General features: G+C 36.8%; 1 protein-coding gene across 5 annotated transcripts in view; it reads right to left on the minus strand.

Moving 5' to 3' along the window:
• The window catches only part of elp1 (elongator acetyltransferase complex subunit 1), a 42,286-nt gene that overhangs the window by 15,898 nt on the left and 10,259 nt on the right, over positions 1 to 16,129 (minus strand). For all 5 annotated transcript variants that reach the window (XM_087281027.1, XM_087281024.1, XM_087281026.1 and 2 more), the window contains 15 exons: positions 15,874 to 15,964; positions 15,673 to 15,796; positions 15,492 to 15,585; positions 14,281 to 14,511; positions 10,280 to 10,450; positions 10,115 to 10,190; positions 8,315 to 8,470; positions 8,116 to 8,222; positions 6,955 to 7,058; positions 6,811 to 6,864; positions 6,628 to 6,733; positions 3,550 to 3,665; positions 3,078 to 3,151; positions 2,684 to 2,762; positions 1,405 to 1,484 (listed from right to left, as the gene is read on the minus strand). In XM_087281027.1, coding sequence (XP_087137153.1) covers positions 1,405 to 1,484; positions 2,684 to 2,762; positions 3,078 to 3,151; positions 3,550 to 3,665; positions 6,628 to 6,733; positions 6,811 to 6,864; positions 6,955 to 7,058; positions 8,116 to 8,222; positions 8,315 to 8,470; positions 10,115 to 10,190; positions 10,280 to 10,450; positions 14,281 to 14,511; positions 15,492 to 15,585; positions 15,673 to 15,796; positions 15,874 to 15,964 — 1,663 coding nt within the window. The remainder of the gene's footprint in view (positions 1 to 1,404; positions 1,485 to 2,683; positions 2,763 to 3,077; positions 3,152 to 3,549; positions 3,666 to 6,627; positions 6,734 to 6,810; positions 6,865 to 6,954; positions 7,059 to 8,115; positions 8,223 to 8,314; positions 8,471 to 10,114; positions 10,191 to 10,279; positions 10,451 to 14,280; positions 14,512 to 15,491; positions 15,586 to 15,672; positions 15,797 to 15,873; positions 15,965 to 16,129) is intronic.

The raw sequence follows: 16,129 nt of genomic DNA on the forward strand, positions 1-16,129 counted from the left end.
GCCGTCTAGAGCCACACCTCCTTAAACACGAGCACAGCAAAAGAACCCTCTCTCATGTGTTTAAAAGCAACTAGTGCTTGTCCAACGGCGAGAAAGCCAAACTGACATGCTATGTCAGAGTGAATATATAGAGTTGCATGGTAAACAATATAGGGAGAGACTAGGCGGAATAGCGCTATTTACTTGTGTTTTGTTGGTAAGCGAATTAAAATCTATATTATCGATGCTGTAAAAGGTCCCTTATGAAACTGAAAATAGTCTTATCAATCTTTCATCGGAAGATTTAGTGGCTGAACAACTCTTCTTTGAAGATATAACCCGTTTGTAACAACAACATCTAACGTTAAATCAGCTTTGCATGAAGCTAAAATAGTTTTAAAACAAAACATCACCCGTCTAAGAGAAATCCTTCAGCCATTCTTTCAACCTTTCTCCAGCGTGCAACAGTAACTCCAAAATTGATTCAGGTTTTTAAAAAGTTTTAATTAAGCAGGTTTTCACTGATTGCGTGCGTGCTCTCTCTCGTGAACGCGTGGCGGTCGGCGGAGATGCGTACAAACAGCTGTGCAGTTGTTCAAATCTGCATTTGCTGACAGACAGTTTCGCCTACTTATCGGAATTATGAGAGATGTCGGTCCGACTCTATTTAATTGGATGAACATTTTTTAGTTTTATGCCTTACCCAAAATATAAAAATACATATAAACACATTTAGATCATTTACTTGAATCATTACTATTGAACTGTGAAGAGACTTTCAACCAGCACAACACAAAATGCTTCTGAAGACGATCACCTACTGCACCTTTAATGTACAAGTAGCTCAAACTCGCTCATTTTGAGGTGGGAACTGGCGGACGTGCAACAACTTTAATCATAAATTAAAAACAACAGTTTCCATCTGGAGCTCCTTTACAAGACTCGAGACTTGTAAGCACTCACTCCATCAGGCTCGCAGCTCTCACCAATGCCCAACCTCGTCACAGCTACCCAGCCGTCCAATCAGAGCTTGCGCTACGCGTCGTTGCATATACATTTTGAGAGTCTGCCACGGCGAGGGCTATGCTACCGCACGAAGGCTGCACCGGTGGATACGCGTGTGCGTGACGCAGAAGTATAAATCAGCCTTTACCCTAATGTCTTTTTAAATCTTTATGATTTACTTCATTCAGTTGAACACAAAAGAAGATATTTCAGAGAATGATGGTTGATGATCACTTCCATAGCAGAACAAAAATGACTATGAAAGTCGATGAGTACCATCAAACAGGGAGTTTTAAAATATCTTCTTTTGTGATTAACAGAAGACAAAATCTCTATTAGCTTTGAACAAGGCAACAGAGACAATTTTCATTTTTCCTTGAACGGTTCCTTAATCGATGTCTCTATATATAAAAGACTCACTTGAGTTCAGTGAGGAAGAGGTTGATGTGGTTGATGGAGTCGATCTGTTTCAGGAAAATCTCAATGTTGTCAAGAAACACCTATGAGGAGTCGGGATATGAGGAATTAGTTATTTTATTCTATTTAATATATATATTATATACACACATTATATACACACACACATACATATGTATGTATACACACACACACACACAGACACAGAGAGACACACACACACACACACACACACACACACACACACACACACACACATATATATATACATATCTACACATACACAGACACACACACACACACACACATCTATCTGGTTGTTGCATTGGATTGGCTGATAGCCGTGCCATATTCTGCAAATAACAGCACTCGTCCAGCCTTCACCCTTGTATATTACTCCGCCCACATACAGCAACAAGCAGAGACATGCTACAGTTTGACAAATATTGCTGCTGTTGGACAACATAATGTACTTTTGAGAAGTTTAGATTGCAATTTATTCATAAGGATAGTGCCTATTTTACATATTTAGAATATATAAATAAATAAATAAATAAATAAATAAATAAATAGATATATAGATAGATAGATAGATAGATAGATAGATAGATAGATAGATAGATAGATAGATAGATAGATAGATAGATAGATAGATAGATAGATAGATAGATAGATAGATAGATAAACATACACACATATATATTATACACATACACACACGGTTTGATGAGAGTGCCATTTACTCCAATCACATCTATTTATTAGATATTTTTAAGAGCAAGTAAAGAAAACTATAAAATGTGACAAAGCACAATGAGATAAATTAGCAACACTTCACAAGTTAGCGGTTTTTAGCAAATAATTATTTTCAAGTCGTGTCAAGTCAACTTTTTTTGTTGAGCCAAAAATAAATTTATTGTCACACTTTACAATGAGATTTCATTAGTTAATGTATTTACCAAAATGAACGAGCAATGACCAATACCATTACAGCACTTACTAATCCTAATTCAACATTGACTAATGCATTATTAAATCCCAAAGCTGCGGTTGTTATCATTAGTTAATGCACTGCGAGGTAACAAGAGCTAACAATGAACGGCTTTATTTTTATTAACAAAGATGAATAAATACTGTAATAATTGTAATGTTCATCGTTTATTCATGTAATAAGTACCTCAACTGACATTAACTAAATGAAACCTTGTTGTAAACTGTAACTGTAAATTTGATAAGCAAAATAATCTTGTTTTCACTTTGAAATAAGGAAATGAGCACTCACAGTGGGATTGTGGTCATAGATGAGGTTGAGGTTAATTCTCAGCTTCCTCATGCACTCGAAAGCATCTCTAAATCTGAGGCTGAAACCAAGAGAAAAGCAAAAAAATCATTCAAATAAATTCAAACCTGGTTTACTTTCAGAACTACATTTAGATAGAAAACATCTACTAGCCAGTCCCTCCAAAATTTTGCAAGTCCAATGGTCCTTGAGATAAAAAAGTAAAGTACAATATATGAGAGCATTTTTACAAAAATTTAGGCTAATGATATAATAAAACGTCATTTTAGGCTACAAATATAAGAAAAATTGTCTCTGCAAAATCTTGGAGGGATTGATTAACAATTAAAGTCGATATTCTTTATGCATAAATACGATTAAGCTAAATTTAAAATACCCATCAAGCCACTTTCTGAGCTGAGCAAGTACAAGAGCTCGATGATGGATGGTTTCCAGATTCCCTCGTGGCATCTGAAAAACAAGCAAAACATATTTATATAACTGCATATATCCCTAACATATATCCATCTGAAATCACTGACCAAAATCAGTGATGCATGACACTGAAAACACAATATCTGCCAATACCTGATACACACAATGTTTATCAAGCTATTTTGGTCATGTCAATGATATTGATAAAGTGATCATCTGAAAGTGCCCGGGGATTTTTATTTATTGACCATTAATTTAAGTCCACTTCAAATGTACCAAAAATAATGTGAATCAATAGCAAACGTTTTGCTCAAAGGATCCCACCCCAAAGTTTTTATGATACACTGAATTTTATATATGGTTTACATTGATTGTTTTCATTTTAAATAACTACATATATGATGAAGATGCGAGATGAATGATTTTCTGTTCACCTGGAGGATGAGTCTTGTGTCCTGGGGAACCACGGTCACTATACGAGAGCCTCGCTCCACCTTTCGGACAGTTTCATCGTTCTGATTAGCGTCTGAACTTAGGGCTGACTGTATACCTGCACAAAGACCACTAATGTCATCATACACGCATACATGTCATGTCATTTTTTGGAATTAAACTATTGTACTATAACTTACTACTTTAGGAAATATCAATCAATCAATCAATCAATCAATCAATCAATCAATCAATCTATCTATCTATCTATCTATCTATCTATCTATCTATCTATCTATCTATCTATCTATCTATCTATCTATCTATCTATCCATCCATCTATCCATCCATCCATCCATCCATCCATCGACCCACCCACCCATCCATCCATCCATCGACCCACCCACCCACTCATCCATCCATCCATCGACCCACCCACCCACTCATCCATCCATCCATCGACCCACCCACCCACTCATCCATCCATCCATCGACCCACCCACCCACCCACTCATCCATCCATCCATCCACCTATCTATCTATCTATCCATCTATCCATCCATCCATCCATCCATCCATCCATCCATCCATCCATCCATCCATCCATCCATCCATCCATCCATCTATCTATCTATCTATCCATCCATCCATCCATCCATCCATCGACCCACCCACTCATCCATCCATCCATCGACCCACCCACCCACTCATCCATCCATCCATCCATCGACCCACCCACCCACTCATCCATCCATCCATCCATCCACCTATCTATCTATCTATCCATCTATCTATCCATCCATCCATCCATCATCTATCTATCAATCTATCCATCCATCCAGCCACCTATCTATCTATCCATCCATCCATCCATCCATTTATCCATCCATCTATCTATCCATCCATCCATCAATCATCTATCCATCCATCCATCCATCCATCCATCTATCTATCTATCTATCCATTTATCCATCCATCTATCCATCCATCTATCTATCCATCCATCCATCAATCATCTATCTATCCATCCATCCATCCATCCATCCATCCATCTATCTATCCATCCATCCATTTATCCATCCATCCATCTATCTATCCATCCATCAATCATCTATCCATCCATCCATCCATCCATCTATCTATCTATCTATCTATCTATCTATCTATCTATCTATCTATCTATCTATCTATCTATCTATCTATCTATCTATCTATCTATCTATCTATCTATCCATCTATCCATCCATCTATCCATCCATCTATCTATCCATACATCCATCAATCATCTATCTATCTATCTATCCATCCATCCATCCATCCATCCATCCATCCATCCATCCATCCATCCATCCATCCATCCATCCATCTATCTATCTATCTATCTATCTATCTATCTATCCATCCATCCCTCCATCAATCATCTATCTATCCATCCATCCATCTATCTATCTATCCATCTATCCATCCATCAATCCATCCATCCATCCATCCATCCATCCATCCATCCATCCATCTATCTATCTATCTATCTATCTATCTATCTATCCATCCATCGACCCACCCACCCACCCACTCATCCATCCATCCATCATCTATCCATCCATCCATCCATCCATCCATCCATCCATCCATCCATCCATCCATCCATCCATCTATCTATCTATCTATCTATCTATCTATCTATCTATCCATCGACCCACCCACCCATCCATCCATCCATCGACCCACCCACCCACTCATCCATCCATCCATCATCTATCTATCAATCTATCCATCCATCCATCCATCCATCCACCTATCTATCCATCCATCCATCCATCCATCCATCCATCCATCCATCCATCCATCCATCCATCCATCCATCCATCCATCCATCCATCCATCTATCTATCTATCTATCTATCTATCTATCTATCTATCTATCTATCTATCTATCTATCTATCTGTACCTTGGTATAGTTGAAAAGTAAGAGTTCAGTGCATGGAAATGGTCATGCAGCAAGCCTAAAACACCATTGTATCCTCGTTTTCATGTAAATTGGGTGAGTGCAAAACCTCAGTGGAAACCAGGCCAATCAGAACACAATACTGTTTCATTGCTTACTCTACACGCACTTTAGATTTGCATGTACTTTAGATTACATTTCATGTCTTCTGGACCTGACGAGCAGCCAAAACACAGACTGATATATTGCACATCCCGCCCCAGGCAATGTTCTGGCAACATCCTTATTTTTAAGTTTATATTAAACGTATCATGTATGTGGGACTCTAGTTTAAGAAATGGAAAACATAGCAAAGTCAAAGCCACCCGCCTACTAAGCAATGACTTTTTTTTTTATTCTTTATATATATTTATTTTTGGCCTTTTTGCCTGTATTAGATAGGACAGTATTTAGACAGGAAGTGAAGTTGGGGAGAGAAAGACGGGGTAGGGTAGGGAAATGTCCTCGGGCCGGGTTTCTAACACGGGATGCCCTGACGTGCTACTGCACCATTTGTCGATGCGCTAACCACTAGGCTATTGCATCGAGTAATGACTCTTTAGAACATAAATGCAGGATATACAGATTATACATTTATTCAGTGCCACCCCGATGAGGCATAAGGTACGCTTTTAGTGTTTATTGGGAAATTTGCTGGGTATGTTTATTATTTGAGTGTCTTATCTCTCAGCTCTTACAACACTATTTACACATTGTACAGCAAAATTTAAATCAATAAATTCTAGATTAAAATAAACATCACAAGTGACATCGAGTCCTGTCAAGACCAAATCATAATCAAATGAAAAGGTTTTGTAGCATAAAGTTTGATGCATGAAAAGAAAATATTCAATATTATTTTAGTTTTATCTATATATATCTATATATAGTTTTGTTCTTTTCTTTGACGTTTAGTGTTTTTATATTTATTCTTTTATCATTGTGAGCGTCTGAAGCAAAATATGCAACAGTTGGTAAATTTGGGATTAAAAGTATTCATTTCATTTAAAAAAACACATGTACTGTGCCCAAAGTGTTGCAAAGGTAGTGTGTAACATATTTACTTATTTCATTACTTGACGTGTTCACTTGTACCTTTAACAGAGAGCATGCTGAGCCTGAGACAGTGGCACATGTGAGAGTGTGTGGTGAGCAGCAGGAATTCGTCATAAACCACAAACGAGGAGATATTGGAGGCCACCTTGTAACGAGAAATATCAGTGAACATGACAATAAAGAACAAAATGCAATATACATTTCGTGGGTTTTCAAACATACCAATGAGTCCCCAATGAAGAGGTGAGATCTCTCTGTGAGGCCAATGAAATATTCCTAACAAATACAAATACAGGAGAACATCTTCTTAAAAGTGAAGAGCAAAGCATGAAATAAGTCTGTTATAGATGGAGAATTCATATTTACCTCTTCGCTGAGAGTACACAGTGCCATCTGAACACAAGGCTGGGGAAAGTTGATGGTATTGCCAGTGGAATCCTTCCATTCTGTTACACTTGGCCCTGAAGAGTCTATAAAGAATATTCTAGCATGTATAAACGTCTCTATATGTGTTAATATTTCATTCATTCAATCATTTTATTGTCGGCTTCCTCCCTTTATTAATCCGGGATCGAACTTATCCAGCAAGTTTTTACGCAGCGGATGCCCTTCCAGCTGCAACCCATCTCTGGGAAACATCCACACACACACTCATACACTACGGACAATTTAGCCTACCCAACTCACCTGTACCACATGTCTTTGGACCGTGGGGGAAACTGGAGCACCCGGAGGAAACCCACGCGAAGGCAGAGAGAACATGCAAACTCCACACAGACACGCCAACTGAGCCGAGGTTCGAACCATCGACCCAGTGACCTTCTTGCTGTAAGTCGACAGCACTACCTACTGCGCCACTGCCTCGCCCGTATTAATATTTTTCAAATAAAATTAAAAATACGAGTGATTAAAAAGAACACTCTACTTTTTTTTGGAAATAGGTTTATTTTACAAGACACCTAGAGTTAAACAGTTGAGTTGAGTTTTAAAATCATTCAGCTGATCTCCGGGTCTGGCTGGAGCACTTTTAGCTTAGCTTAGCATAAATCACTGATTCAGATTGGACCATTAGCATCTCAGTCAAAAAAGAAAAAGATCATTCTCTTTTTAAAGCTAGACTCTTCTGTAGTTGCGCCATGTACCAAGTCCAACAGAAAAAGAAAATTAGCTATTTTCAAGGACAATACATCTAGGAACTGCATTGTCATTCTGGTGTAATAATCAAGGAACTTTGCTGCCAAACCATGGCTACAACAGGTGCAATTATATTATACAGAGCCTAAAAATATTCCCTAGCTAAGTAACAGAAGCGAGTGAGATGCTAATGGTCTAATCAAATTCAACGATTTATGCTAAGCTAAGCTAAAAGTGCCATACATGGAGTTTAATGGATTTATAAATGGTAAAAAACAACTGCTTAAGTCTAGGTGACTTGTAAAATGAGCCTGGAGTGTCCCTTCAACATATATTGAGAGGCAGTTTCTGTTATTAGATGTTTTAGATTCTGTAATTAGATGACTGACTGACCCATGAGAAGTTTCTGAATCTGTCCATCTTCAAGTTGCAGGGCCACGGTGCCATTTTTAAGACTGTGACATAAGCTGATCACATGACCATCCACTTCAATGTCTGACCTGAGAAATAACCAACATCCACATCTTAGCAAGTGTTATGATGATCCAAATGTGGACAAGAACGGTGGCGTTAGTGATTATAGCAGCAATACCCGATCTCCATCATGTCCTTGCGGTCCTGGTTGTCAGAAGGGGTGAGTTTCAGCAGGCGTGTCATGCTTCTTCCGTGGGCCACAGCCAAAAACATATCCTCACTCAACCACAGGAGTAAACGCAGGGTTAGAGGTTCCTCCTGATCCACATTTACCCTGCAGGGACAGAACAACTGAATTAGTATAATGAAATTAGGGTTCCTGCAGGTTAAATTGAAGGCTTTTTAAGAACACTATGAATGAAATTTTAGACCCATAAAGGGCTAAATGCTAAGGAATTCAAGTGGACCAACTTTTATTTTTTGTATCTTTTTTATTAAAGCCCACCACATGGTTCAATAGCACAAATATAGGCATTTTAATTTTAATCTGTTCCACTGTACATATTTTCAGCTACCATGTCACTTTGCATGCATTTTATTTTATTTTTTGTAGACAAATGAATGCTGAAACATCCTTAGATCTATGAAAATGAACCTTAACATCAGATTTTTATTTGCAATATAAAAAAAATAATACAATTTAATACATTTCAGAAAACAATAAAAATGTAATAATAATAATAAATTATAATATTTTAGATATTTCTTAGCAATATATTTTAAATATTGTGTAAAAACAAGCAAGCTCTTTTTTCTAACATAAACTCTTAAAAAAATGCTTTAAAAGTTTTAAAAAATAAATCTATGCAAAACAATCTGTCCAGGTTGGTGTCCTCAGCAGTATTACATGGAGCTCTTAAAAACAAATGTTATTGTAAGTAAAAAAATAAACCATTATGGTAAATCAAGTTAAAAATGACCTTTTTAAATAAAAAGTTTAAAGTTTTATTGAGATGGATTGTTGGTGATTGGCTAGGTGTTGATGGCCAGATTGGGTAACTTTACATGTACAAAAAAAAAAGATTTAAGACTTACAACACAATATTTCAGTACATCTAAGACTCTTTAAGGCCTAAAAATGTAATTTTGAGATTTCAGATATTTTAAGACCCTGTGAACACACTGAAAATGCAACAAGATGATTTTGAGCCAAAATAAACTGAATTAAACGAAATTTCCCAACTCAAAAACAATATATAAAATAATAAAATACCAATAATAATTATAATGTAAATCCAAAAGAAGAAAATATCAATGCTTAGATGGTAGGTAAATTAATCTACATAAATGACAGCATTGTATTCTTTACACTGAAAAAAGGTTGATTTTAGAGATACATTGTAACCCATTACTGATAGCTTCAAAATAGGAAAGTTTTGCATTGGATAGTTTTGCGTTAAGTTGAAAGGCCTCAAGCTACAGTAGTTTGAACCTTTTTATACATTTTTCTACATACATTTTTTACCATGTCACTTTGCATGCATTTTATTTTATTTTTTATTAGACTATGCTGAAACATCATTGTAAAAGGATACAGAGCTATATTTAATACTTCTCACAACAATGAATCTTGATTTCCCATTTAGCCATTGGCATGTAATGCACCTGAGATTGGTAAACTGCATATTTTATTTATAGATAACCCAATCTCTGTTTAAAAATAAAATAAAGACGTCGCCATGTTTTTAAAGTCATTTAACACCCTTATTTGCTCTACAAAATAGTAGATACCTTTTTAAGTGTCTTCTATTTATTTTTTAAAGATAAATTTTTTTCTTACAAAACTTGAACTAATAAACAACCATGAAAACTAATTAAAACAAAGCTAAAGCTAATTAAAACAATCAAAAATTTCGGATTTGGAAAAATATCAATACATATAAAGCGATAAAAAAGAAAAATAAAGCAAATTCTGTACCTGTAAGTCTTTTTTAAAACCAATGGCGCAGAGACCACTTTAAATGCAGATGCAGCTTTGTTTTCAGTTCCACCACCTAAATAGAGCAGATACAAGGTAAAATTCCTACATGACATAATATTTGACTGAAGTTTCAAATTCATATGCAAGTTCTATTGAATTCACCTTCACTGTACACATGAACTTGCCCATCGGCTGTGAGAGCTGCAAGCTCATTGGTTCTCTGGGCTTGAGAATGAAACGTGACCAAGTTGACAGGAACAGGAAGTTGAAGCTCAAATGCACACATAGGCGGAGGAATCACACACTGGCGGAACGTCGTCACCAGAACTTTATCTGCAAAAGACGATAGTTAAAACCCTGGAATAATTCACACAGGGTTTCCTGAAATGGCTTCATTTACTCAACAAATTACTCAGATATTTACAGCAGCTAATGTCCTGTTTACAACTGGTTTTAATGTGGGGTTTTGTTGATGATGCCAAATACAGTTAAAGGTGATGCAAGAACTGTAAGTACAGTACTGTGCAAAAGTCCTAGGCCCTTAGTTAGATTTGTTGTTTTAGTGAGGGTATAATGACTTTATATATTACTTCTCATTTACATTTAGTCATTTAGCAGACGCTTTTATCCAAAGGGACTTACAAATGAAGACAAGGAAGCAATTCACACAACTATAAAAGCAACAATGAATAAGTGCTGTGGGCAAGTTTCAGGTATGCAAAGAAAGTGTAAGAAGCAAAACATTAGTAATTTTTTGTTTTTTGATTAATGTAGTTAGTGGAGGGGTCAAAGTGGGAATTGCAGACTAGGAAGGAAAGTAGAGACTAAATAGTTGAGTTTTAAGTCAATTTTTTAAAGACAGCGAGCGACTCTGCCATTCTGATGCAGTTAGGGAGTTCATTTCACCAACTGGGCAGATTGAACGCGAGCGTTCGGGAAAGTGATTTCTTCCCTCTTTGGGATGGAACCACGAGGCGACGTTCATTCACAGAATGCAAGTTTCTGGAGGGCCTATAAATCTGCAGAAGTGAGAGCAGATAAGAAGGGGCGCAGCCAGAAATCGCTTTGTAAGCAAACATCAGAGCTTTGAATTTGATGCGAGCAGCAACTGGCAGCCAGTGCAAACGGATGAGTAGCGGAGTGACATGTGCTCTTTTAGGTTCATTAAAGACCACTCGTGCTGCTGCGTTCTGAAGCATCTGAAGAGGTTTGATAGAGTTAGCTGGGAGCCCAGCTAGTAGGGAGTTGCAATAATCCAGTCTGGAGAGAACAAGAGCTTGAACAAGGAGTTGAGCTGCATGTTCAGATAGGAATGGCCGGACCTTTCTGATGTTGTAGAGTGCGAATCTGCACGATCGAGCAGTTCTAGAAGTGTGGTCAAAGAAGTTTGGCTGGTCATCAATCGTTACTCAAAGGCTTTTCACTATTTTGGATGCAGTAATGGTTGCCCATATCCATCTGGATTGAAAAGTTATGATGTATTGTCGAGTTGGCAGAAACTTATCGTGAGGTTAAGCTGAAGATGATGATCTTTCATCCAGTGTGAAATGTTTGACAGGCAGGCTGCGATGCGAACCGGAACCGAGGGATCAATCTCATTCTCTTTATTAAAATACAACCAGAAAATGCAGGTTCTAGTTGGATTTTTGGGTCTAATTGTTGAAGACATGAAAGAAAGAGTTGAATGAACGAACGAATGAAAAATAGTTTCTGTCTTGGTTTGATCAGCATTTCTGCCAGAGTTCTTGTCAATATTGCCTGAATCGATGGGATCGTGAATGCTGAAAGTACAGACAGGTTTTAATTCATTATCTAACTCCTACTAGAAAGCACCCGATTTATAATAGTTTTATTTTTCAGCATGACAATGATCCCAAACACACTGTTAATATAATGAAATCATATTTAGAGAGAAACACAGATGATGAAACAAGGACAGGCATTAAATGGCCTCCTCAGAGTCCAGACCTGAATATTATATAGAGTATGTGTAGGCAATGATAAGCAGTATGAGATGCACCTGGAGAGAGAAAATAAAAAAAGATAGAACATGCTAAATCTAAGGAATAACTCATAGAAATGCTGAAAGATGCTTGATATTAAATAGCACATCATTTTAGAAAATAATCTACAAAAAAAGTTCAAGCTGTGCAAAAGAGGTCACGACTTTTGATGCTAGTCTTTTGATTCCAAAAGTAATTTTGTTCTGAATATTGTGCACATTGTCCCATATTTTCTGTTTGTTTATTAAAGGTATAGTTCACCCAAAAGTAATGACCCTGCACTTGCTCCATACCTTTTAGATAGATAGATTTGTGCAAAGGTCTTAGCCTCCCAAAAACTAATACATCATTAAACGTTCAAGAAACCCTCAAAGTACTTTTTTTGAGATTTTAACAGATTTGTGTGTTTTGAGCATCACTTAAGACACTAGCTATGTTTCCATCCAAAAATGCGAATGAACTTTATGTGCAAAACGGGATTATCGCATAAAAGACGTGCGAATAAAGCAGCGTTTCCATCCAGCGAGTTAAAGCAAACAAAATCGTCACTTTCTGATTAACTGGCGCCAAATATCAACTATAAAAACTGAATTTGCTGCAGTGGGAGAAGCTGTGTCAATCTTTTTTCATCTAATAAATGCAAATCTGACACGCAGTGGACACGCGGTGGCGTTTCATGGTGTCAGACGCGGAACACAGACGCTCTTGACTCTGGAGGTTATTAATAATATAATAACAATAATACTTAAAAGGCAAGGTGTATTAGAATGACCAAAACAACAGTTCAGATGGTTTACAGTGTGCTCAGCCTGCTGGTTTGTCCATTTACACAGATTTTCATCATCACATGATCTCTTATCACAAAATCACATGACCTTTTTTTAATGTGCATGCTGAAATTTGTGCAGCAAAAGTGTGTCCACCGTAGTTTATGTGCATCTTTTCTTATCGTACATAAAGTTTATCGTACTCAGTTATGTGCATATATTTTTTATGCGCATTTTCTAAATTTTTGCGCATCATGGCGTTTCCATCAGTTGTTTTTTTTTATGCGCATATGCAAAATGCACATAAAAATAGGCGGATGGAACATAGATACTGTTAGCACCTGTCAGCGTTAATTGTGAAGAAAACTGGGTCATTTTTGAGCTTTTGTCAGCTAATTTCATCTTCAGGTTTAAAATTATTTTTGGGGCGGGAAGAAAATTGGTGACGTAGCACAAAACTGCAAGTAGAGTGATGATGCAACGCTTTTTTCATTATTATTCATAGCGGGGTTTTCTTATCCTTTGGCAAGACAGACCTGCCAAGCTGTGAGACCCTATATGAGACCACGTCTACGGACTCTGCATACGTCACACAGTATTTCATGAAGGGTTGTATGTGTTTGTTTCCATGATCCACTGTGTTTCTTGCATGTTTTTTTCCCCGTGAGCCTGTCAGGGCCGATACAGCAAAGCTGCATGTGTGCAGCAAGCATTTTTGTCACGACAGCGTATGAGAATTGGAGAATGGCGGACTTTGTCTTTTGTCAGTTAAGTTCGTACACATTTAGACGCATCGCCGTGCTGCTGTGTTCGCCTAAATCCTCCAGATTACCAGCAGGGCTAATGGTTGAAATAGACAGGGCAAGAGATCTGCTGCACTGAGTCTGCATTCAGACCCAGGGATTGAGGGAGAAGTCCTCATTTATAGTGTTTATATAAACAAGATTATCTTTATAATAATATAAATTGTGGCTATGTGTATATGAAATGCCAAATAACAAATGTAGCAGGGCATTAAATTACTGTTTATTTCTTTGCATTTTAACTTTGTAAACTATAAAATCAAGCGTCTCCTCATGGTTTGTGTCTCATTTTGTGAGCCGACTGACAACAGTTGTTCGCTCCCCTCCTTCTCCCCTGCAGAGCTCCACGCTCATTATGATGCATTTTTTGAAAACAATTCCGAGGTAGACTTGAACCGAAAGATGGGGGTTCATTACCCTTTAATATATTATTGTGATTGAAAAAAGACAAAATCGAAATGTCAAGCATGAACTAGAATGTGTCCATCTTTTCTACTTGTAATGCGATCAAACAGATCCCATCTTTATTCCAGGTGTTAACAGCATTCAAATACAGATTCATCAGTTCAATAGTCATTGATTATGCCTACCTCCATCAATCACTGCCACATTGGCGTTGTCATGGCAATCCAAGCCGTGACTGCGCTGAGTGCTCCAGCCCCAGTCATAGGTGCAGCTGACCAATCCTGAAGTCAGAATGTGGAGTCGCAAGGCTTTCTCTGGATCCCAGCACACACATGCTGGAGCTTTGATGGGATCTTTGCCAAAATGCAAACTCTGTTTTAGATACCAGTGATAATTGCTGACGGTCCACAGCTGAACTGTAAAGGACAGAGTTCAGAAGATTAAAACAAAGCTATAACACAGAGTTAGGGCTACACAGTTTGGGGGGGAATACATTTAGAACTTGTCTTGCAAAAATTCATATTGCGGTATTTTTACCATAACCAAATAAGTATTGTGTAATATTTTTATATATATTTCATAAATATACAAATAAATATGTTTTATTCTTATTTATTTATTTACTTATTTATTTATTTATTCATTCATTAATTATGTTTGTTTTGGTTGTTTTAAGTTTAAGTTAAAGTCAAAGAAAATCAGAGATATTTTCTTTGGGACTTACCCATGCTTTTTATATTAGTTAAGAAAGGTTAAAAAACATATTTATTGTGTAATACTTTTAATAGTTCAGATTTGGTTTTGAGGTTAACTTTAATAACCCTGTTTCCAGGTTTGTGAGCTGATCTTCTGCTTAATTTGGGCAAAACGTTCTCATTACATATTAATATGGTTATAAAATAATAATAATAATAATAATAGCAATAGAAAATATTATTACTTTTAAATTACTAAATACACAAAAAAATTAAATAAATAAATGGTCAATTATGTTATATCTCACTTTAAAAATAGTGTTGGGCAAAAATTTAAATAAAATTTCCAAGATAAAAGTTTGTTTTCAACATAATACATGTGTGTACTGTGTGTGTGTGTAGGTGGATGGATGGACAGACGGACGGACAGACAGACAGATAGATAGATCGATCTAAGGTACAAATTAGATAAAAATTTTAATAAATCTATGTAACAAAATGGTTTTGTATAGTTTTGTTTCAATGTATGAATGTGTATTACATATACATAATAAACATATATAACAGACACACACATGTTATGTCAAAACAAACTTTTATTTTGGATGCAATTAATCCCTATTAATCTTTGCCCAGCACTAATACTACAATACAAATATTAATACTACAGTTATTACATGCTGCATTGCTGATTTGCTTACTGTATGTATTGGGATGATCATTCTTTTTGGGCTTCAAGTCTTCAGCCCAAACCGCCAGAACAGTAGAGTCACTATTCCACAGCAGCTCCTTCACCTAAGAAAAACACACAAATCTTCAGTGATCCATTCCTTATTATTAGCAAAAGAAAGAAAAATCAAGTATTGATGGGTTGAGGCCTACCTTAACCTGATCTTTTTCAAAAGGCAGAGTAAAATCTCCATGCAACAGTCCGTTCTTCTCCATAAACACAACGGTGTGTTTGTTTGGGTGCCGCTGTGTGGACGCAATCAGGCTGCCAGTGGGCCTAAAATGAAAACACACTTGTATAACGATCCGATCTGTCTGTTAAACTAGGTACAGAAGACGTTCAGAATATCTTACTTCCAGCAGAGAGACTGTTCCAGACCATTGACAACCTCGCTGGTGGTCTGCAGGACACATTCTCGATTCCAGATGCGAACCTTTCGAGCACCTGAAACAAAAAAAAAACAATTACGCACCATGAGAAACATTCAGGACGTTCATTTATAAATTACTTACTTTATAAGTTTACTGCCTGCTGCGTCTTACATGTGTAAGAGTCTAATTTATCTTATGCATTTGTTTCTATGGCAAAATATGTCTTTTTTCACCAAAG

This window comes from Danio rerio, chromosome 14 (genome assembly GCF_052040795.2).
Source record: "Danio rerio strain M-AB ecotype USA chromosome 14, GRCz13ab, whole genome shotgun sequence".
NCBI classification, from domain to species: Eukaryota; Metazoa; Chordata; class Actinopteri; order Cypriniformes; family Danionidae; genus Danio; species Danio rerio.